This window comes from Lichenostomus cassidix, chromosome 1Aa (assembly GCF_008360975.1).
Source record: "Lichenostomus cassidix isolate B80296 chromosome 1Aa, HeHo_3.0, whole genome shotgun sequence".
Taxonomy (NCBI): Eukaryota; Metazoa; Chordata; class Aves; order Passeriformes; family Meliphagidae; genus Lichenostomus; species Lichenostomus cassidix.
Genome location: NC_139480.1, coordinates 50819077 through 50843411, shown reverse-complemented (window position 1 = coordinate 50843411; position 24335 = coordinate 50819077). Strand labels below are relative to the sequence as shown.

Sequence of the window (24335 nt, the reverse complement as noted above, 5' to 3'; positions counted from 1 at the left end):
CCTGCCCAGAATCAATTCTGTGGCTCAAATGCTGGCTTGAGCCATAGGTATCAATGAATTTTAAATTTTAATCTTGGCAACAACTGAGTATTTTACATCATCACAAGAAGAGCACACCTATAAAAAGCACAATCGTTGCAGGAGAGTCAAGGGCTGTGACAGGGATAGTTTATTAAAATGGGGCTTCACTGATAGGGCCAAATTCAGGGAAATTTATACAGCACCTGCTGACTGCCTGACTCTCACCAGTGCCATCAGCATCTCACTTTCTGGCATGCTAAATTCACACACAAATGAAAAGCTATGCATGCATTTAACATTACAACCTTGTGCATAATAGTTCTTGTAGGAATATAATTACTAAAAACCCTACACAAGATGCTTAAATTTGTGAGGGTTATGATTTTTCACAGTTTTTTTTTCTGTTTGTTTGCTCTTTTTCCTGAAGAAGCTGCAAAAATAGTATGAACCTAGATTGTTACCTCAGGCATCCTGCAGAGCAATATGCCAAAGCACCCACATGCTGAGTGTTTGCAAATTTTAAGTTTGGGATTGACTATGTGCCAGTCCCTCTTCAGCTGTGGGCACTTGATCCTGCACCAAAATTGCTGCTGACCTTTTCTGGTATTTATGATGTCAGTATGGATTTTTATCATTGTTGGAGCTCCTGACACAAAGCAAACAGCTTCCATAGCAAGTTTTTACTCATGCAAAGTATGAATATGGGAATCTCAGTATGCCTGTCAAGTTTGCCATTTCTCCTTCTTGTATGCTTGGTTAATGGAGGTCAGCTTTCCAGAGAAGCCTTACTTGCACAGATAAACAACAACTGTAGCTTATATTCTCTGGGTGACAATATACAAGCAGAGTTATTTGAAATGCACTAGTTATGTACTACCCACTCTCTGTTGTTTAAGAGTACTTAAAATATTAATCGTATCAGCTAGCTGGATTGTGAGAGTAACATGCAGTAGTAGTAAGACATCACTGTTCAATACAGCCTCTGAGTTCTGACATGTACTTAGAAATATCATAATGCCCTTTGATGTAACGTTCAATTTAACACAGAGCTCCTCAACACTGATCTCTACAGGGATTATTCAGGTCTCATTTGTGAGTCTCAGCTGTGACTCACACACAGCAATGGCCTAAAGGAACCAGGCAGACACAGAAATTGCCACCTGACACCAGGTAAAGCACTAAGAGAGTCTCTTGCTATTTATATGTGTAGCACCCATTATACATCACACACAGGCTGTGATCTGCACTGAAACTGCAATCTGTAACACAAATAATTATGGTGACTGTTGTAGTCAGGTCCCAATTAAATTCCCTCTTGAGAATCCATACTTAACATACACTTAGATTAAAAATCAGAATCCTGGGAAAAAAGAATACACATTTCAGTACCAAGAATTCGGGTGAGCAAGAATAATAAAACAATTAGCAGATGTGGCCTTTAAAAGAACTTTAAGATTTTTGGCCCAGAACATAGCTTCAGACTAATTTTTTCTTCTCAGAAGAATTTGCACAGTTTCTGCAATAAAAGCATATTGGTTACTAATCCTTGCTGTCTGAAACCCTTTGCAGCACTTCATCCAAGAATACACTCTGATCTATAGTCCCACTCTTTTGCCCTGAGGCTAGGCACTTTCTCAGGTTTAGAACTGTCAAAATCTAGTGAAAGATGAATAGGAAACATAATCAGTGTCAACTAAGTCACAGAAAACATGCATGACAGGTTATCTTCACCAGACTGGCTGCAGACTCAAACCTTTGAAGTCAATATTTTGGAGGTATACATCAGTCCTAGAGGAAAACAGTCTAACCTATCTGTAGAGCAAGAGAGAACGAGGCTAAGGCAGAAATGCCAAAATCCCAGCTGAAAAGATGGATATGACTCTCGAAATTTAAGTTACAGGTTCCCAAAGACCTATTTATGCATAGAGATTGCAGCTTGTATATAAAAGGATTAATAATTACACAACCCCCACTGACTCCTAGGAGAAATTGTTAAATGTTACATTGCTTGAGACACTGTTTCAGGCTACCAAAGAGAGGTGTGAATTTCTCCCAAAGCCTAAGGTTGCCACTTCAAAGAAGAGATTTTCAAATTCCTGCACTCAGCTACAGAACAGTTGGATCATTTACTGTAAGGGTGTATGCAAAGAGCTTATCTCAAAAGGGCAGAAGAGCAATAATTTACAAAGAAATCCTACTCCTTTTTTTCCATCTACAGAGTGACTGTAGTAGCACCTTTACCACCTAAAATATTAAATTACTATGTAAGGGTTTGATCTTTCCAGAAACTCTTAAGATGACTGGAAGAAGAACCTTTGCAGAACAAGGATTCTGGGTATTGCAGGTGCTATTTAAAACATACTGTAGGCCCTTCTACACAGCAAATCAGACTTGGTTAAATTACAAAACAGTCCTGAATCTGAGTTTCTTCCAAGCATGGTGCCTGAGAAAAAAGGAATCTGAGCCACTGGTCTCCCTTTATCACTATTTTTGTTGGGAAGAAAAGTCTTCCCAGGCATAGAAAGAATCACTAGGACCTTCTCTCTATGTGTGGCTGCAATTTGGAAAAGGCTGGCTGGACTGCCTCATCAGTTATCTTGCAGCAACCTGCAGATAGATGCTCTTGCCTTTCCTGCACTGATGCGAAAAAGTCTTTAATTTGCTCAGAAAGCATCCTGGTGTAAGCAGGTTTATAATGCTGGCTTCTAGCCAGCAACTGGGTGTTAGAACATTTCTAGGAAGAGATCCAGTGGGTCTAAAGCTGCCCTTCTAATTGGGGTTGGGTGCAGTGTCAGGTTCATTTGGAGAGTAGCATTTCCCTTCACAGCAGTTTTATTATTCTTCTGTTTATGTAATATTTCAGCAAACATACTAGATTACCCCAAAGAGATCTTCATAAAATTACCTGGGACTTCTGAGAGAGGAACAAGGAAGAGATTAAAACATTAGTTCAGTAAAATATCCTTTGGAGAAATATTTTGGGCTAATGACAGGAGACAATCTTTGAATCTTTTGTAATGCTGCCAGGAGAAGTAAAAGAGACACTTAGGAAAAACTGAGAATCACCACAGAATTTAGGCTAAACTTACCAAGTAGTAAAAGAGAATCAGTATCTCTCCAATTTACTTGCCCTTCCTTCCATTTGCATTGAATCAAGAACAATACAGCCCCAGGTCCTTTCCCACTGGGCAGTTTTCCAAGCATTCTACCCCAAATCTGTAGCTTCTGGCTTGGAAGGACATCAGTGTATCCACAGAAGGGAAAGGAAAGAAATGCATGAAGAAGTGAGCACTAGAACCCAGTCCTTGACTGCAGAGCTCAAGATAAATAGTCCTGCCCTATAGCTGGGTACTGGGAAAGGCAAGTCTTGTGGATTTCAGCAGAGGATAAATACAGTAAATGTGCTCTTTCCTGGCTTCCTCCTAATGGAATGGTGTATTTTGGCTTCTCTAGATAACTATTTCCATTTGCTTAGGCTGACTTTGCTTGAGATGATTTTGAGAGAGGTGATGAAACACATCAAGGCTACACTTTTGCAGGGCTGCAAACCTTTAAACCAGGATGCTGGAATGCCTCTGCACTTACCAGCACTGCAATACACATTCTGAGGACAAGAGGAGAACAATAGGGTATGTCTCTGATTCTGAACAGCTGGCAACATTGGAACCTGGGAGAATTAAATGGTTTAGCAGTGTGCTAGCCAGAAAGTGCTCTGCTTTGTGACAGAATAGTGGGGAACTTTGTTGTAAACACCTTACAGAGTTTAAAGTCTCCTTTCTTGGTACATGAAGTACATTTTCAAGGAGCTGTGGGAAACTGGAATAGGTAGGGAAAACTATTTTAGGTGCTTAAAATCCAGAAGGCTTTATCAATTCATTAACAGGAGCAAGCAGCAACTTATTTCTAGTCATATGTGTAACTCTACTCCCTTCATTTTCCTCCCCGGTTCAAGAATGATCCCAACTTCATTAATTTTCAGTGGTAACATGGAAAAGTTATACTAAAACTAATAATTAAATTTTACTAATAAAAAATATAATAAACCCCAAGCTCTTCCAAGTATAGAATACGAAGAGGTATTGAACAGCACATAACTACAGCATGCTCATAATTCTTTATCATCCACTGTATTGTCAGGCTCTCACCTGCCCCAAATAATCAGACCAATAAAACAAACTACATACATAATTGGTGTTGTCAATTATTCTGTACAGAACATAATTGAGAAAAAAGCTCACAAAGAGAACAATTATATTCAAACACCAAAAGCTGAAAGAGTGAAAACATTTAACAAATCTCAGCTACCCCTTTCACCCCCACTACATTGCTTTCCTTATCATTCTCCCTCCCCCCTCAAATAAGGAGAGTAAAAAAAAAATCATTAAAATACCTTTGAACTTGTGAAAGACGGCCCAGAGCTCAGCAATGTCAGTGGCAAATGTAATGTCAGTGTCGAGGACAATGACTCGCTCAAGATTGGAAGGTAGAGTCTTAGTCAGAACCAACTTCATCAGCCCGTAAATCCCAGAGTAGTGTTTGTTGGGGATCCAAGACACTTCAGACTTGACAGGAAATGGGAAGTGGGAAAGAGGAAGAAAAAAAATCTTCATTAGAAAGAGAAACTTTTCCTGACACTAGTTTCTTGAAATAGTGGAAGATCTCTGAGGTGGAAAGTCATCTTAACTCCTGTTTTTAAATTCACTTCAGAAGCTCTGAAATACATTAAAGTTTCTGAAAGCATAGGAAATAAGAGTTTTTAGAGGCAACCTCTTTAAACCATATAATTAAAATTAGTTGAGTCTTTCTGGTCTTGTACAATTCATTCTGAGACATCCATGCATCCTGATAAAATTGAAATATATTTTTAATCTAAAACTTCAGGTTTATTGTACTTTACTTTCGTTTTAAGCAAAAAAAATTGTGTTTGTCATTCTCAAAATTTTCTGACTCTGATGCAGAAGTAACAAGCATAACATTTTCCTTGTAATTTTTATAGATTTGGAGGTCAGAATTTCAAAAGGCCAGTTATTTGAAATAATGGGCCAGAAAATTGCAAAAAAAATTGTTTCTTACAAACTCAAATTTTCCTTAAGCCTTACATCTTTAACTTAAAACTACTGAGAGATCACACAGACATGCTCAAAAGTAGAGAAAGTGACAGAACATCCTTAACCACATTTTTTGGTTTTATGCATTGTATGTGGCAAACTCAAACATTTAAATTTCTTGAGTAAGAGCTAAACAAAACATTTTTTTGTCGTTCCTAAAATAAAGTTGGAGGACTAAATTCCATAATTCATTACACTATTGGCACCAGGATGTTCCATGAGTTATGTTTAGTTTTCTTCCTGTGAGACTCAAGTTCACAAGTATCTAAAGTTACTGCTTAAAGTCAGGTATAGAAGTTTTTGAACTTTTTTTTTAAAGTTCCTACTTCCCTATCTGAAACTCCTCTTGTTTGTTTTAAGGGGCGTGCACTACAATTCCCAGATTTTAAGTTTTTCCTTCAGTCACACTCTCATTAACTTCAATTTCTTTTTTGTCTACAGAGGACTTGATTTTGGGATTTGTCCTGGCATGTTACACTTTGGAGGAAGCAGGCAGAAACTAAGTGTATTCATAAAACTGAGGAGATTTATTCTATTGTTTAACTATCTTGTATCTATTCACTGCCATTGAAAATTTTATTATATGAAACAACATTTGCACAGAAGAACTGATTTCCCCCAAAATCCTCTAAGAAAACCTTCTAATGAGTTCCTAAATTTGGAAGCTGGAAGCATGACTGGAGAAAGGCTAGTAATAGGTGCTTAGAGCACATTTCTTTTTTAATATAAAGTAAAAAAAGCCACTGATGATGTAAGCTGACCTGCTTTATTCCCTTTTAAAAATGGCACACAACTTTTCTCAGGATTCCTGTACCAAGGGAGAGCACTCTCCTACTACAAAGTTCACTAAAAAGACAGAGGGAAGTAGAGCAAACATTCAAGTAGAAAGACAAGAATTTAAGGGGAAAGGCAGGAAAACCAGATTATCATAAAATAAAAACAGAAAGTGCAAACTGAAGTGCAAAGTTCTGTGTGGTTTACTGAAAACTCAGTGCTCCCCACAAATGTCTTCTGTATCATTTCAAATTCACAATCGCTGTATCAAATGATCATTTCAAATTCACACCCTCAAAACTCTAGCTATTTGTGGCCCCTGCCCTCCCACATGGTGGCTTTTGGAATGCACCATCACATCAAGGTGTCAGCAAAGCAGTATCTACTTTGCTTCTGCAAACCACATTGTTCTGAATCTGCCACTTGATATCCTTGTGCTTAAACAGTCATACCTGACATGTCAAAAGAGTCAGTCATTTTACAGATTTGAGCTGGCTTTTACCCACTGCTATGTTACTAATTTTGGATGCCATGTGGTTCATTTCGTTAGTTGAAACATTTCTCCAGAACAAGACCCAATATGCTTATGCAAATAAGCCTAACAAGGTAGAGGTTCACATGTTACATGAATAGCCTGAGACAAGCAGGGAAGGTAAAAGGTGGCTGGAAAAGTAAATCACCTTCAAGGTGCAGTTATTTTCTTTGCTCTCAGGATTCCCAATTTCTAACACCACTGCCATGGATCACTGCAGGGAAGAAACCCTTTTCTGGCAGTTCCTTCTGATGTGGCACACAGAAGCCAAAAGCCTACCATCCTGAAACCTGACATCTGAAGGGATCACTTTTAAAAATGAAAGGACCAAATGGTCCATCACAGGTGGCCAGCAAGTGTTGGATCTGAGGATATATTGAAGCCTGGACTCTCAATTGGTTCAATTTATCCACAGTTATCTCTCCTGTGATGCAGAGTTGACTAAGACACAAACAGGGATCCTAATTAGTCCCCAGTATAATTTCTTCATGGCTTTGCTATTCATTAATAATGTAACAGTTCCAAATTCATGTCAAGGAAAACTCCTTACGCTACACAAGAGCACTGGGAAGGCTCACTCTCTGGGTACTACATCTAGTTTTATGAGAAGAAATACAAGGGCACAATGTTGGAACAAGTGCTTAGTCCTTGTCCTATCCTGGATCACCCCAAACCATTACTGGGGCAGTGGGAAGGGACTCTCTGTCTTCTGAGAAGAAGGGTGTGGCTTCTGGTCAAAGAAAAATTTTTCTAATATTGTCTAAAAACTTTCTGTAAGTTTTAATACCATTTTGTCTAGCATAGATAAAATGGCCCATATACAGCATGTTTGTGAATCATCTGTTTACAAGCTAGATCAGAGTCGCCTTCAGAGAACAAACATTCCTAGAAGGTACATCAGGAACATTACAAAATTGAGTTAGTAAAAGAAGAGAGTGAAACAAAACAGTGTGACATCCTTTGCCATTTGTATAATTCTCACTTCAGCAGAAATAGCACACCTTGGATCTCTAACTCTCAAGATCCGTATTTTTGTTCATGAGAAAAGTGTAAAGAAAAGCATTTACCTGGTGCTGACATTGATTCTTTTAAGTTAAGTGAAATAGCATCTACTCACTAAAGGTCTTTCATCAGAACAATCTTTATTCTTTTTGTAATTGAAGACTGAAAACACACTAAATTATCTCAATTATTTGAATATAAGAATCACATGAGTCTGCATGCAGCACATAACAGATCACCTGGTAAACACAAGACAAGTGAGAGAACAGTTTCCACATCCAGGAATACTTCACCAGCAAGCTGTCTTCCCTAACTGTGCTCTATCTCTGGGAAAAGCTGACTAAATCACAGTTGCTGTACACAGCCTGACTCAGCTTTCTCACAGTTGCTACCACTGTTTAAATGTTCATTACAGTTTGCAAAAGTGTCATTTTTAAGAGAGAAGTCTGACATAGACATGGAGCTTAAAAACACATTTCCCTGTTTCCTTGACTGAGACAGGGGGAAATGGTGTCTCATCCTCTGTGAATGAATTGTATAGTGACTACATTTAGGTACTTTTATTTTGAAAAACACTTGAGTCTGGTTGCCCACACATTATGATCACAAAGCACAACTCTTGTACCAAGTCATCACAAACATATCTAGCCAGACTTCAACTCTTACACTGTACTCCTTTCAGGGAATTGTGTAATTTTAAAAAATATGCTCTGTATTGTGTCATACGAAGCATCCACTGAGCTCAGCAGCTGGCATCATACAGTGGATGGTTGCAAGTGTCTTCTGAAGAATATAAACCCAGGGAAATTCTACAGCAATACTGCCCCCACAGAGACTCCCATCCTGCAGCAGTTGGCACCAAGTTTCAGAGCTACTGGTGGTATTTTTGTTGATTAATAACTTTTGGTGGATTTTTCATCCGTTAATTAAGCTGAATTAGGAGACAGTTTCATATTTCCTAGAAGTCCAATTAATTAAATTCAGTTCTTACTACACTTCTGTTTAAACCTCATGCTCTTAAACGTTATCAGTCTTACACACCGAGATACTTGGTTTGCAAACATGACTTTTCTCTTTTCCACATTACTAAAATAATGACAAACAGAAAAGTAAGACAAAGCCCAAGAAAGGAGGTGATGTTTTAGCTGTCTTACCTTAGTGATTATTTACATATACACAGAGTGAAGCATCAAAACAGCAGCAAGCACAAAAGCAGAGGAAAGCAAAACTAAGCCTATATGGGACTGTAGGACTGTACGGGTTTCTCTCATTGTTTACCATCTTCTCTGAAGTACTGGAGGTTGACAGAAAGCCTAACAACCTGATTTGCTATGCACTTCTTGGATTGGGAGGTGATATATAATAGTATATATTAGTATATATAATAAAGAAAGCTCTCAAAAGTTTTAGCTAGCAACTTCATAAACATAAGACTGCATTTCCCTTCTCTAAATAAAAGCTTCCCTTCTAAAAATATTTCCCCAATTAACAACCTCTGATTACCTTCCTACCAGAAGAAATGCTGTCAATGTTTTGTCTAATTCAGTCATTGTTGCAAGGGCAAATTCCTGGCTCATGTTCAACCTGGTGTCCACCAGGATTCCCAGATACTTTTCTGCCAACCTCTTTCAGGCTGGGCAGCCCTCAGCACGTCCTGGTACATGGGGTAGTTCCCATGTACAAGATTTTGCACTTCATGTTGAACTTCATGATGTTCCTGTCAGACCGCCTTCTCTATTAAAACAGTATTTTTTCCATTTTCTTAATGAAATTCCTCACTGTCCCACAGAATATATATCACCACAGCACCCTCTAAGCTACAAGCAGTGCTTCTTGTTCAGCATGGCAAGATGGAATTTTGGCTGATGAAGTGTTCTCCCCGGCAGCATGTCCTTAAACAGTTTACCCTGGAAAAATGCAACCTTCAATACCGTATTGATTTTGTCACTACATTCACTGCATCTTCCTAGATACGCTTAGGGGAAAAAAAAAAAAATCAATCAAAATAATCCAGAGCTATGACAGAGTATCCCCTTCCCCACTCCAAATAAAAGACACCCTTGCTGCTCAGCTGACTCCACAAAAACTCCAGGAAGGTCAATGCCTTGCAAGAGCCTGTAGGTCAAGCTGGCTGGGGTGATGCCCAGGCTGAGGATCAGCAGCCCTGGAAGCACAAGGTGCCACTTGCATGCCTCTTGCCCCACCTCAGAGGTGTGCTCATAAATGGGATCAAACTAAACCAAATCCCACCACCATTCAGACTCAATGGCTGCAGATCCCCTGTGTTGGGGGAACAGCTGGCAGCAAATAGAAGTCAGAAAACAGAAAAGGCAGGGGGGAGTAGAAAATGCAGTCTGTAGGTTTTGCCTTCCCAGAGATATCATGCCAGGTTTTACCATTAAAAATATCTCACATCTAGAATAAGCTGATTAAATAAAGAGAAATGTGAATTAGGTTTTTGTAATGAATGACTCAATGGAAATGTGGACATCCAAAAGTATTCAGCACCTACTCGCTCTTACCAACCTCAACACAGGCATTACCTTTGTTGAAAACTGCGTGAGTCAGGCGATAAACTAACTTCAGAATCTTTAAAAAAGGCAAACACAGCAAAACTTCCAGACCACAGCAAAATCACAGAGTGCTTTAAATCTGCACAAGTTGCAGCTGAATTGAAAACTAGTGCAATCTACATGGTGAAAGAACTTCCAGCAGGAGGGATCTCTGTGAAGGAAAACCAGCCAAAGTGTTTTGCAGTTGCTGCCTTCAGGCAGTCCTTACAAATGTCCCAGGCATGGGAAACAACCCTGAAATTCTGATGTGTGAATCAGGTAACAATACAAATTGTTATTTCCTCAGATTGGATAAATAACTTTCTAGACGCAGCTGACAACTTGTTTTCACAGCTTTTTCATTACCTGATCAGTGCTTTGCTGCTACTATGAACACTACAGGTAGCAGGATATTGGTTTTTTAAATCGTGTGGCCTTCATTTAAGACAAAGCTAACAGACCTGAGGCTTTCATGTAATTTCTGAACTGGAGGAAAATACTGCCACCATTTTTATGATCATATTTTTTGATTTGCAATAGAAAGCATAAAAAGAGGGGGTAAACAAACAATATTGATTTGCTGGCACAAGACAGGAAGTTTTCTTGATGCACAGTTTTTCTCATCACTGTTTTTCACACAGGGAGAACTTCCTCCTGCTGTGAATATATGCCACATCTCTTCCCACATTCCAGAAACTTGAGTCACAATTCCAGCAGCACTACCATCAATCAGGATTAGTTCCAGGATAATCCTTCCCATTCCACATTGACTATACCTCCCAATATCTAAGCTCTTTGCAGGGACATGGGACTGATCCCCTTTCTCACTCTCTTGCTCCCAGGAAAGCAGTATCAACACCTTGTTGCAGAGACTGAGTTAACTGAATCATTGAGAAAGGAGACAACTAGGTTGGCATTTATATATATGGGTATTTAAACATGGATTAGCATTCAAGCCTGTCTTTAGCACACTTCTTTTTTACAGATAACAATAAAAATAATAATAACAAAAACCAACCTAGATTGAGAGAGAGAAATTCCAAGTCACCAAAAATTCTGAGAGGAAGCAGGTTATTGTCACCATCAAGAGCTTTCTCAGAAGGAATGCCAAAAGGAATCTCCTTGCATCTCACCTTCAGAAAATCACTGCCTTTGCTCCATCCTTGTCAGGCATCCAGCAAACATTAACAAAAGAGCCTTATTCAAACAAAAACAGACTCTTCTATTAATGTTTGCTGGATAACTTCTAACTTCAACATTGAATTTAGTTTTTTTCCTGGGTGATTCACTGATTTTGATTATACTGATATTCCACCCCATAACAAGTCCTTACTATTTATGTGAATGGTTGTCAAGGAAACCAAAAATCCAGCAAAGCTGGGTAACTCTTCTAGATTCAGAATTTCTGGTTTCTGAGTATTTTAAGAAATAATAATAACTTGCACTAAGAAACAACTGTAAGGAGAAAGGAATTTATACATCTTTGCTAAAATCATTTTTCTATTTCTGCTGGCCTTTGCGGCTGTTCTTCTAACTCATCACAGAAGCACTGGTGACTTTAATAGAATTCTGTCTCATCTTTCACTTTAAGAAACAGATGATATCTTCCACACATGCATGCAACAAGTCTGGATACAAATAGCAGTGAGCAAAAAGGTTGAGATAGAGATGGATGATTATTTGAACCTCTGGGTCCTGGATAATGTAGAGCAAATGCAGAAACTGTGGAGCAAGCCACAACTGGAAAGGAAGATTAGATATTAAAAAGGCAGAACAAACAAAACCTCCCAAATCAGCATCAGCATACAGCAAAGGAAAATAACTGCAAATTAATTCTCATCTCTGCAGCAAAGTCCGTAACACAGTGTGACTGATGCTCAGGATTTTTTTTCTTCTTTTTTTTTCTTTCTTTCCAAATCTCTCACCAATACATGCATCCACACAAAGGGCAGACAAGTGGGAAAAACCTGATTTAAGGATGCTTCTTCAAAACAACTTCCTTAATAACAAAATTAACTGCAGGTGACAAGAGCTTTTCCATGCTCTGGTTTTGGAACCAATATGCTTTATATGGGTGAAACTGCAAAAGTAAGTACAACTGATGTGGGCTGTTTTTTTGGTCTTTGCCATTTTGGTAACAAGACATTCAGCCATACAGCTTCTTCAGAAAAGAACTGACGAAGAAGTTAATTCACCTTCTGGGATCTTTAAGGACTATCTCACTACCCTTGGGTATTTGGCTGGCTTTTCTCCCACCTTGTTTAGCCCAATCAAACCCAAACGACCAGTTTCCATTTGAGTCCTTTTTTTACTATTATTTGAGACTTTCCAAATTTCTTCACTGTTTCTTGCTATCTCCAAAATGCTGAATACTCTTTTTGTTTTCCTCTCTTCATTTGTGCAAGATGGGACTGCAGAATGGAAAAGTCTGGACAGTCTCAGTGCTGTTTCTTGTTCCTTTGTAGTCTCTGACCTCAACTCCAGCTGTTTTCAGTGCAGCAGTCAAGGGTGGAGGACCAGCCAGTGTCTGAGCATCCTGAGAGAGGTCAGTGAAAACCAGCCAAACACCAGCCTCCCAGTCCCACCTCTCCAGAAGAGGCAAAAGTACCAACCTTCCCTAGAAGATAAGATAAAAGCTATTTTTTTTTTTCCTTCCTGTCAGTGAATGAGTGAAAAGAGACAAACAAGCTGAAGCAGATAAAATGGCAGGAAGCCAGAGCTTTCTGCTAAAAGCTGACTGACAGGTAGATCTGGCTAGGATTTGCCCAGTGGTGAAAACTCATGGCTGCCCTTCTCGCTTCATCTGTACGGAAAGATAAGAAAGATCAATTGCCCGCTTTAATTGCTAGTGAACTCAATCAACAAGCTCTTTGTACCAATTCATCAGGGAAGATACAAATCCATGAAAATATTATCACTGTCAGCTTTCTGACTTTAGTAACTGTGCAAGTACATGCATGTTAGCTGCAGCCATTCCACGTTCTAGTGAATTTCCATGCAGATCTTGGGGTCAAAGTCCAGAGGCACACAATCTGTATTTTGCATGATGTCAGGATAACAGAAGGTGTCATCAAGATGCACTGTCCAGAAGAAAAAGCAACAGCATATCCTGCATAAACATATGTTATGTTAGGTAGACAAGAGCCTCAACTCAGTGACAAAAATTTATCTGAAGTGGGATTCTTTCCCTACAGGCAAATCCTTTTTTAAGGATGATGAACGAAGGCTGCAAAACAGTTGCAGTGACTATTGTAATGGTGTAATACCTGGCAGGAGGCTGCAGGTCTAAAATACACCAAAAATGTTAAGGGAATGACTTCCCAACCTTTTAAGCCTGAAAGATCTTCTCCTGTTTGTATCCATACAAAACAGTATTCAACAGCCAGAGCTGCAAAATAAAGAATCATAGAATCACAGATTATCTCAAGCTAGATGGGATCCACAAGAATCATTGTGTCCAACTCCCTGCTCCTCACAGGACTACCTAAAACTCAACCATATGACTAAGAGGGCTGTCCATCTGCTTCTTCAACTCCATGTCAGGCTTGGAGTCATGGCCAGAGCTCAAGAGCTTTGTGACATGACCCTGGCAACACTGTTAGAGTGACCAAGCACTCTCACAATTCAGTGCAGAATCTTCCAGATGCCCTAGGATGGTTTGTGGAAAGGATGTGGAAAGGTTCCACCAGACCTCTGAGATCCTAACACAAAATCAAAACATAGCAAATACATATGAAAAAAATTATCCATTCTTTTATTCAGAAGAAAGTCCCTACCTACTGTCGGGCATCTCACCAGTAAAATCACCTTTCTCCAGACCTAAACTTTTACTGTTTCTGCCTAAATAGTAGGAATGGTAAAACTTTAACAGCTGAAAATGCTGCACCAGAAAAAGACCGTAAGTGGGTGGAAAGCACATTCAACTACTGGAATAAATGCACATCCCATAAAGAACTCTTGTGTCTCTTATTTTCAGCAAAAGCAAAGAATTTGCAGGAAAACAAACCATCCTCCATCCTGCAGAGTTGGAGGCCAGGTGAGCAGAACTTCTTATATCGCAATTATTGCTTCACGGGAACAAAAATTACATGAAGCAGTGTTCTTTTCTCCAATGGTAAGTATTACAATAGATCAAAACTCCTGGGGACTAAAACGCTCCAGGAATACATCTGGAATAAAAAGAATAATAAAGGATAAAAAGTATTACAATTATGAACAGGCAAAACTAACAGTAACCTAAGGTAAGAAGCAAAGAATGTGACAGGGGGCAAAAAAGCGTTATTTTTCTTTGTTATTAGAAGGAGCTAAGATGTCTCTCAAACAATGCAGCACTAACTAGAGAAACAACCTGAAGAAAATAAAGACATTGGGAAAATTGGGCTCCTTCAACGCACTGAACTTGAAGTTCATGGCATCAGTCTCAATTGCCCAGCTTCTGGTGAAATATCATCAAATACTTCAGATAACAGTGAATTTGCATAAATAGTGTTTACATGAAGTGTCCATGTAACACGCATATAACTGTTAAAACTTCTTGAAACACTTCTTGAAACATCTGTGTGAGGGCTAAGACCACTAGTAGCATCCTAATTCCATGTACTCTTGTAGTTTCACCCTAAAGACCACCAGATAAAATTGCAATCAGATAGACAGGGGAACACAGGTCTCAAATGTCTCATTAAAACAACATAGGTGGGACTACCTTAATAGGTTTTCATCTCTGTCAGCTAAACACTGTGGCATCCATTCAGCTGTGAAAGGGGTCAAACCTGAAGTAATGGAGGAATATATGGGGAAACTACTAGGGGATCAAAATACTACTCAGTTTTCATCTTTGTTTCTGAAAGGATGAGACCTGGCCACCATCAACTCAAGCTCAAAGAATGAAACTTTCACAGGATTAAATCATGTGATCTGAAAAGCGGTAGCTCTGCTAAGAGAAATGACTCAGGTCAAATTACCATCAGTGGCACCTCATTAATAACCCATTAATAACCTCAAAAAATGAAACTTTGTCGGATTGCAGATTGACCTGAAAAGTGATAACTCCACTAACAGAAACAAAATTTCTCAATTTAGAAGCTCAAACATTCTCATATCGATTCCAAAAGTGGTACTATCAATGTAATTTCATTAATGATGTTACTATAGATCCCCCTTTTAAAGAAAGTACCCAGAATAAAATCAGTCTGGACAACCTTACACAGACTGAGATGGTTTCAGAAGACTTATGAGTGATTTCACTGAGTGCTTGTGCTGTGCCAGGCACACAGCATGGCTTTTCATTTCCAGAACTGTGAAAAGGTGTCACACAAAAAGGTGAACAAAGAAGATGAACTTCATTTTTCTCCACAAGAATGACTATTTCAGCCCCAGTCCTTCAGAATATTTTGTGCCTACACTGCCTGCTGAACTGCTATATATGGGAAGTAGCTGACATCTGATCTGTTGTCCAACACTTCCCTGAATTTCAGTTGTTTCTCAGAAATAAGCCAACACCAAGTACTTTACAAATGAGGAAATCTAACCTTTTCAGCTCCCTGGTGGTGAATCGAGAATATTCTTGGAGTCCTTTCAGCCTCCTATCATTCTCAGCTTATCAATCAGACATGGAAATACAGAACTTCAGCTCTTTGTAAATCTAAAAGCAAGGATCACAAAGTATTTTGGTGAGATGCTCACATCAATACTGATGCTGACTAGGAATGCCTTGAACAGCCACTGCTGTTCTTCTGTGACTAACTGAATGCCTTTTGACAGGGGCGTGTCATTGTGAGCAAGTGAAAAGCCATTAAGATCTAAGACCATCTACACTGTAGTCATTATATGCCTTCCCAGCTTTTTACCTGCAGGTGCCAAAAAAAAAGAACTTGTGCTGGAGCACAGGACGACCATTAACTCTCCCCAGCAAGAACAGGGGATATACAACCTGTACCTCTCAGGGAGATCAAAGCGTTCAAATAATTTCTGTATGTCCAAGGTTAGGACTGCAAAATGCTTTCGTTTCTCACAGGTGGGTGATAATATTCTGAGAAAGAAGTTGTTGTAATGGGGATGCATGGAACAAGCAACAGCTGCCAAAGTTAGTTCAAGAGCTTGTGTCTTTTTTAGTTTTTTTCCAGAGCACGCTTTTTAATTTTTGTCAAACTGAATAATTTTTGGAAAATCTCATGCAGAGTTATTCATTTTTTTTCTCATTCTCTGCTAAAACTGCCTTCCCCGGGGGTGCAGAGAACATGTTGCTGCAATGAGCAATGTTTAACAAGCTGAATGCCAAACAAAAATCCTTGCTACTGAAATGTCACAATCAGCTACTATGATACAAATGTGGGTGATGTTAAGTGGAAGAGAGTTGGCTCCTTATTCCTCATTCCACATATGCTACAAAGAGCAGCTACCCCATCTTCCTGGTGGAGGCAGAATGAAACAACTGCACTGCTTTCCCCTGGAATCAAGAAAAGGTGGAGCTACGGAGAGAGGCTCATGGCAATTAGAACTAAGTTATAAAACTAACAAAGAATTCCAAGGTTTTTTTCAAAGCACCAGCAACGGTAGGAAAGTACAAGGGGTGTACAATCTCAGACATGAGGCTTTGTTTTGGAATAGCAGTAGAAGGAATGAACAATGTAACACAGTGGGCAGACTAGGACCCTTGAAAGAACCCAGGAAATACTGCACCTTGCATCACACTGGGCTTCATCACAGTGTACCTGACTCCAACAGCTCAAAATCTCAAATTACCTGACTACATTTGTAAATCTTAAAATACAAAAAAAACTTCAAAAAATGATTCCACATTTGGTATCTTGCCTCCTTCCCCAAAGTCAGAGGTGAGGCTGCTCATGAAAGCCACATGTCACTAAGCAGATGACAACTGCTAAGTCAGGAAGGCACCATAACTCCCACTATCATGACCAATTTCTGACCACTTCTTTCTGACCACCTGTTTAGAACAGGCAGAAATTTAATACCCAGTTTGGTTTTATGTAAAATTACTTTCTTCATATTGTAGGTCTGAGTAATAATGGAAAACACATCTAAATAATAATCTTCAATGTCGCATGGCTCTTTTTTTTTGGTGAAGAATAGGGACTGGGAGGGCAGAGGAAGTACTGCTTAGGCTACTCAGTCTGCACAGATAGATTCTGACCACTTCACAAAGGTTCCACTGTGCTGGGGAGTTTGAATTGCTATCTGTTTCTTGGTGGATACTAATTTCCTCCCAAACAGTCTGAAGGAAAATATCTTGGCTTACAAAACCTGGTCTGTTAATGTCCAGTCATCTGTTCTGAAAACCATGGATAAAAGACCCTGTTTTTTAATATGGCAGCACTGTGTCACAACCACAAGCATATTTCATCACCTGAGACTTCAGGTCTCTAGTATTCAGTACGTCCATTAGAAAATACCCAAAATCTCAATTATAGTGTGGAAATTCAAGTCTAAAACTAAGCCACGCAAGTTATAAAAACCTGTAAAATGCTTTGATTATAGACTTTGTTTTTCAAACTAATCTTAAATTTGCATATAAAACAAACAAAAAAAAAAAAACAAAAAACAAGAGAAGGGGAAAGAGCAGGAAGAAACAGCAGTCTGTGCCTATAATTTCCCTGACATGTGCAGTAGGCCAGTTCCAAAGGCTGGTGAAATGCAGGAGCACTGCAAGCCCCCCAAAACACGTGACAGTTTTAGATCAAAACCTCAGTGCCGTAGAAACACTTTAATTGAATACTTACTGCTGCGTAAATGAATGTAAACATAAACAGATGCTGGGTTTCTCATTCTGTATGGCATTAATAGCAATTAGATCTTGCATATGAAGTGGAAAAGAAAGGAAGGAAAAGTAGTGTACTTCTGCTTTATAACTTTGTGTGTTTGCCTTTGAGGCATGCAGTGAACTACTTAACAGATAAACAATCCTGCACTGCCCTTAACAAGATATCATCTGCATGCAGTGCAATGCAAATACAGTGAAACCATTAACATCCATGAGAGATTAGGGGTCAGTCGGACAATTTATTTCACTATTACTGTGAAATAAATTGTTATGCAACATCCAGTGGATCTTCTTGACTAGGAAGATGGTGGAAGGCAGGAGAATGCTGACCAATTTTATTGTTCAAGGCTTTATCAACACTGCTGTCATAGTCACCCTCTGCCGTTGATGTGAAAAACACCAAGCTAATAATCTGTTCATGAGCTACACTCTCACATCTTCCCACTTGCCAGTCAGGTCCCTCTCTCCCATGTTCAGCAGGTCGTCTCTGCCCCTCTGTTACAAGTATTTGATCATGGTTCCAAAATTGGTATATGGCAATGTACAGTATACACAGCCCCATCACTGCCATCATTTATTGGAAGAGCTTCTGCTGGTGTCCAAAGAGTTCATGGCATTTGAGTTGCTTTTGGTGCAATTTGCTGCAAAGACACTCACAAACTGAGCATACTTTAAAACAGTTAACATTACTGGGAATTTGAATTAGAATAATTTTTGCATGGACAATACAATATGCCAGACAGAACACTTGGTTGCTGTCTAGATGGCAAAGGGAGTCTCCATAGCAAGGGTTCTTACAGGGTCATCTTAGCTGGGTTGGGTGAGACTCCCTAAAACAGGTTTCTGTATAATTTTGGTGACCCTACCTGACCACTGCATGACATGCATGATGCATCACTACAGAACACCTTAAACTATACACAAAATACTTCCCAACTATCTTAAATGTGTACAGGAAGATTGTCCTACATGATCATTCCTACACATGCAGGAACTGCTTCTATTGATTGTCTTACCCTTGTACAATTGATTAACTTTGCAGCAGGAACTGTCTGTGAATATCTGGGACAGCCAGATTCTTTCCCCAGGATGTTAATTGACATGCTTAAGCATACAAATTGCTCTAGGCACAGCAGGGTCTGCCGGGGAAATCTCAAGAACTGTCTGAAATTCCCACTGGGACCACTCCTGTAACAAGCTGTCAAATACTTCTTGTGCAGATGGCCAGCAGTTCCATCAATCACCTGGTTTCAACTTGGTCTGCTGTCTCACACCAGCCCTTTATCTCATCTGTGCAGACAGGAAGCCTGGGAGTTCCTGGACCTCTGTGGGAATTTAGGTGCATTGGGGGTGCATACAGGCACAGCCCTGAGAGCCAGATACACTACAGATATAACTCAAGAATTAACCTTATTTTTCTGCTTAAATCTCATAGCCCTTGCCCATTAGCTCAGTTGATTAGAGCATAGTGCTAATAACACCAAGGCTGTGGGTTCAATGTATGGACTCTTCACTATAGAGTTGGACTTGATCCTTGCAGGTCCCTTTAAACTCAGAATATTTTGGGATGTCTGTCCCAATGATGTCAATATTTGACCTAGTGAACTGCCTTCAAAGTCCAGATGAAAAGTGGCTAAGAAGTAATTCATCTCATGCTTAAGTAATGCCCAGGATAGGTGAGCTTTACACCAGGCACTATCCCAGTTTGGCTGTGCTCTCTAGATCAGATCACTGATTTTGACTGAGTGTGCAGACTTCAACATTTCTGATATGAAATCACTTAGTGCAGCACTGGCAGCCAGATTTGCAGTCCATTGTTTCTGGGAACACTAAAAGCTGGAATATTGTCCATATATACAGCAGAGAATGTAGCTTTTCACATTTCACTTTCAGGTCAAATGTTCATCTACTACAAAAACCTGCTCACCATCCCTTCAAGTTCATAAACCAATTGCAGCAGATGTGGGCTAAACTATTTAAATGAGATGGCTTTTCTCTCTATCAGTGATGAAGAGACTGTGTATCTGGGACATTTACTCACAGCAGAGCAGGTAACTGCTCATTCTAGATTCTGCCTTCTTCAGTTCACCTGACGTTGTCATCAGTGTGTCAGGCAACATCTGGGAAAACAAACTCACCTCATCTATATTCCACCCATCACATACAGTACTGCCTTATCAGCTGTTCCTTCTGCTCTGGGACAGTGCAGATAACAATGGGTTTAATGCCTTTATTTCCCTGTGAGTGAACTGACACGAGATTCCACATTAAACAATGAAGTGTAGAAGCCAAGTGCCCCAGCTGAACATTTCCAATCATTTGTTCTGGATTTCTTCATGTAAGACTGAACTGAAAAAACACCAGTATCCTGCAGCCTGATATTTGCAAGTCACAGCTGTAATGGATCAATGTTTCGCAAGTAGTTTTACTTCTTTTTTTAATGTTCAAAGAAGACCATTTTCAGTTTCCAGTTATTTCGTGGGATGCGTTGCTGTAATAGATACATCTCCTGCATTAGGACCAAAGCTGATTAAAATGACTAAAGTGATCATATGAAGTGAATTTACATTGCCAAATAACTTTCCAGTTTGCAGTCACAGCCATATGTGACCACATAAATTTGGAAGAGTTATGTGTGGGCCATACTGAGTAGAGCAAGAATGAAGAATGTAGCTGTGGAATAGTTCAATTACTGGCAGCATTATCAGCAGCCCACACTTCAAGGATGCTTATTGCTGATTACTAACTGCATGCAGCAAGTTTAGTTAATGGGAGAGAGTTCACAATCTGAGCACCTTGTAAGTTGAGGGAGAGCTTTTAAGCATCCATCCATCTCTCTTGTGGTTATCTGCAAGGCAGTGAGGAGACAGGCTGAGCTATGCTGGGGGAGGTTACAAGCATCTTAGCAGAACTGGCTGTTAAAATCTTCAAACTAACTGGTTTAAAGAAATACATCCAGCAGGCTGCCATCTCAACAGTGTCTGACCCTCTTCCTGGAAATGCTGTTATCTTGGCTCAGCTCCACAGTCAAGTCTCCTCCTCTTCCATCCCATCCCCTATCATGTGCCCCAAGCAAAGATACACCTTTCTCTGGTGTATCTCTCCATTCTCTCCTGTGCTCCATCCCTCTTCCAAGCAGGCTGCTGGTCGTTTGGCAGCATCTGCTTCCACAGAGAGAATGAACCTAGGCTCTTTGTGGTGCAACATGAATGTGAACAGCTGTCACCTTGCAAAAGGAAAAATAAGACTTCTCTAAATTTTAAAAGGAACATCTGATACATTTAATTCACAGCAGCAAAGTAGATATGCTGGTTTGCTGCCTCCCAAAATTCTGATATAATTTGTGGTTCCTTTTCTTCCCTTTCTTGCAATGAAGTGTCCAGTTTTCCTCTAAAATCTGAGAAAAAACAACAGCCACAGCCAAGCCTAACTTTCTACACCTTCCTTCAGGACATTGATTGCTCTAAGTTAAACAGCATGTATTTTAAGAGCTGCAGGATATGTTAAGAAACACTGCCAAATATTTTAGTCTCCAAATTCTGCCTTTTAAAAAATTAATATCCTAGTGCAAACTGTTGCCTGAATTCTAAATAGCTACTTGAAAACAAAAAAGCATCCATACTATTTATGGAGGATCTAATATTGTGCTCCCTTCCACTGTTTGAGCAGGAGCAGAAGCAGAACTTTTCCCAGGGCTTAAATTAACATGCCAGCTCCCGCTGCATTAGAAGGAAAAGGCTGGAAGCTCATACATACCCAATGGGAAAAACCCAAACATGAAACGACATATTTCCTGTAGCAGCTAAAATGTGCTCCAAAACAATTGAACACTGGTGAATGAAAGCTAAGCAGAACGTTCTCATATTATTGCTCAGTCAAAATCCTTTTAAATGCCAGGAGTTGGTATTGATTACAGGTTTAAAAAAGAACTGTGGAGGGTCATTTAAACCTAAGCATAGAATATACTGTAACAGTGAATTCATAGATCACTTCAGAGAAAGACAGACTTTCTAGTAAACATCCAGCATCAGCTCTATGTTTTCTTAACACAGTGCAGCATAATACAGCTCCCAAGAGTGCAGGTGAAATACATGAACCCAAACCAATCATTAAATCCTCTCTAGGGGCTACATAGGAAACAAATGAGATGAGCTCCCACAGCTGTCTGTAAACAGCTCCTCTGTCTTCTTTGCTAAAACCTGCAGAATGATCTGGATAGGAGCCAGCATCATTCCTGGCTTTTTAAACTCCGTTTGTATTTATAACTCTTTGCTCTCCTTTGGCAGTGTCTGCCACATTCCCCTATGCTCAGTACTATATACTGTGGTTTTTGGCCACTGAAATCAGGAAAATTGCTAGGTATGCAGCATGATGAGCTCTGAAAAACAGTGGCAAACCTGGAAAGACCAATTTATGCATTAATACCTGCATCCATTAGAAAGTGGTCCTCAACCTAAAGCCTATGGGTTACATGCAAGATAGTCTAGTGTTGATTTAGGTCACCAGTCATATAAAAATCAAGGTTGAGTCAAGAGGGAAGGACAAAACTAGTTTGCTCTGCAGCCTTGTATCTGCTCAGTGCTTTGCCTATAAATCAGAAATTTGGGGATCACTGAAGTAAGCTCTCTTGGTTATTATTTACTTAACTAGATTGGACCATACCCAAATGACCAGAAGGAAAACACTAAGAGGTTTGTCTTCCCCAGCTGAGAGGCTAATTAAAAACCCTGCAATTTGCAGAAAAGCACATGTAACATAGACACGTACAAGATTTATAAGAACAAACCTCCTCCTTGCTACGAAGCTATAAAGAACAGAAGGAAGATCTCTGGCTAATTAGGTTAATATTGGCTTATGGCTTTATGTAGAAGAACCAATAAAAAATAAAAACAGAAACAAAGTATTTTTCTCAAGAATCACTTTTTTCCCTTTTCCAAAGCTTTTTGTATTTAATATTCCAAACCACGGTGTGCTTTGAATTTACCCCTTAACTAGCACAACAATTTGCTCAATTTTGTTTTTTTCCATCTTTCAGGGCGCTGTTCAGAACAGTCTGATAAGTCATACAAATTATTCCCACCAACGCCAAATGCTAAAATCTGAATACTTCACTCTACCTCCACAGGTAACAAACATACAGCTCAAAATCAATGCTGTGTCTTCATGTTCTGATTTAAACTTTTTAACTAGGAAAAGATGATTACTTTAAGTGATTCCCCCCCCCACCAATTTGAACTCTTTTCATATTCATTCCTTTTGGATGGGCATGCAGACAAAAAAAGGTAGCTATTGTACTCCTGATACCTCATCACAGTGTTTGTACTTGTGGTGTTACACACCTGGGCTTAAGGAATGCAGGACAGCTGAGTGTTTCCAGTAACAGACTTGGGGGCTTACTGAACAAGATACTTAAGATTCCACCATTGCTACTAAGAAGAAGTATCCTTAGAAAAACATGAAGTGATCAGATGGACAGCCAGGTTCCTCTTGATAGCAAGCAAAATTCTAAGCTACTAAAGAACATATTCCATTAGCAGAGAAATTGCACTGATTTTAGCCATTTAATATCTTCTAGTGAAGTATAATTGGTGTTACAGTCATGTCAGCTAGAATTAGTTATCAGGGAGAATATTTTAGGCAGTAGCTCCCCTGCAAGTCACCAGTGAAGGGAGATGAGGAACAAAGGGAAGACATCAAATCAGAAGTACATGAGTGACTGTGTCTGTCTTTACCTTGAGCTCATCTGCATCATAGAAGTCTATGCGCACAGCAGGGACCATCCAGGTCTGGAACAGAGTCGCCAGGATCTGCTTGGCAATTGCATCTGCGATGAGGTGGAAGTGGAGTGGGTTTCGCCTGACATGAGAAGGGAGAGAAACACATTAGTTCAAAGGTTTCTAATTCCTGTTCTTGAAGGACAACATCAGAATTAACAATTTACAGTTTCTAGCTGTTAATCAGTTTCTAGGTGGTTATAAACATACAGATGCTTTGATTTCAGTGGAACGTGATGTTTTTTAACAGCTAAGAGTCTTGTCCCCTGCACCAGCTCCTTAAAAAAAGGCCAAGTTAATCTCCCTTTGGGGTCTTGAGCTGTGGAAGTGATTGCTTTCAGTTTCTAGGTGAACCGGGTAATTTATCTTTGTGGTAAGAACAGTTGTCTGTGGAGAAATGGGGGTGCAAGGGAAGGTTAAAAAATAACAATTTGGATGAGATAAAATTCTGGGACCACAGAGTTAACGTAGGACTTTTCTACAAAGCAAACTTGGGGAATCAACAGCTGTCCCATAGGAACCCAAAATCAGATGTTTCAGGTGAGTGCCTTCCAGCTACTCACTGGCATAGTGAATAGAATAGAGATTGCAAATCACTCCACATCCTTTTTCCTAAGAGGAGGAACAGTTAAAGAAAGGTAGGAAGAAAAGAAATATTTTACTTCAAAACACCATATCTGGGTTCACCTCTGTAGTTAAAGGACTTGAAAAGCTTCACATCAAGACAAGTGAAGCCAATATGAGCAAGAGTGGTAAGCTTTGCAAAGTGTATGGATTTTTCTATACTAATGTGAA

General features: G+C 39.5%; 1 protein-coding gene across 3 annotated transcripts in view; it reads right to left on the bottom strand.

Moving 5' to 3' along the window:
• LARGE1 (LARGE xylosyl- and glucuronyltransferase 1) overlaps positions 1-24335 on the bottom strand; it is a 347716-nt gene that overhangs the window by 106948 nt on the left and 216433 nt on the right. For all 3 annotated transcript variants that reach the window (XM_085048913.1, XM_085048911.1, XM_085048912.1), the window contains 2 exons: positions 23499-23622; positions 4412-4583 (listed from right to left, as the gene is read on the bottom strand). In XM_085048913.1, the coding sequence (XP_084905039.1) occupies positions 4412-4583; positions 23499-23622 (296 nt within the window). The remainder of the gene's footprint in view (positions 1-4411; positions 4584-23498; positions 23623-24335) is intronic.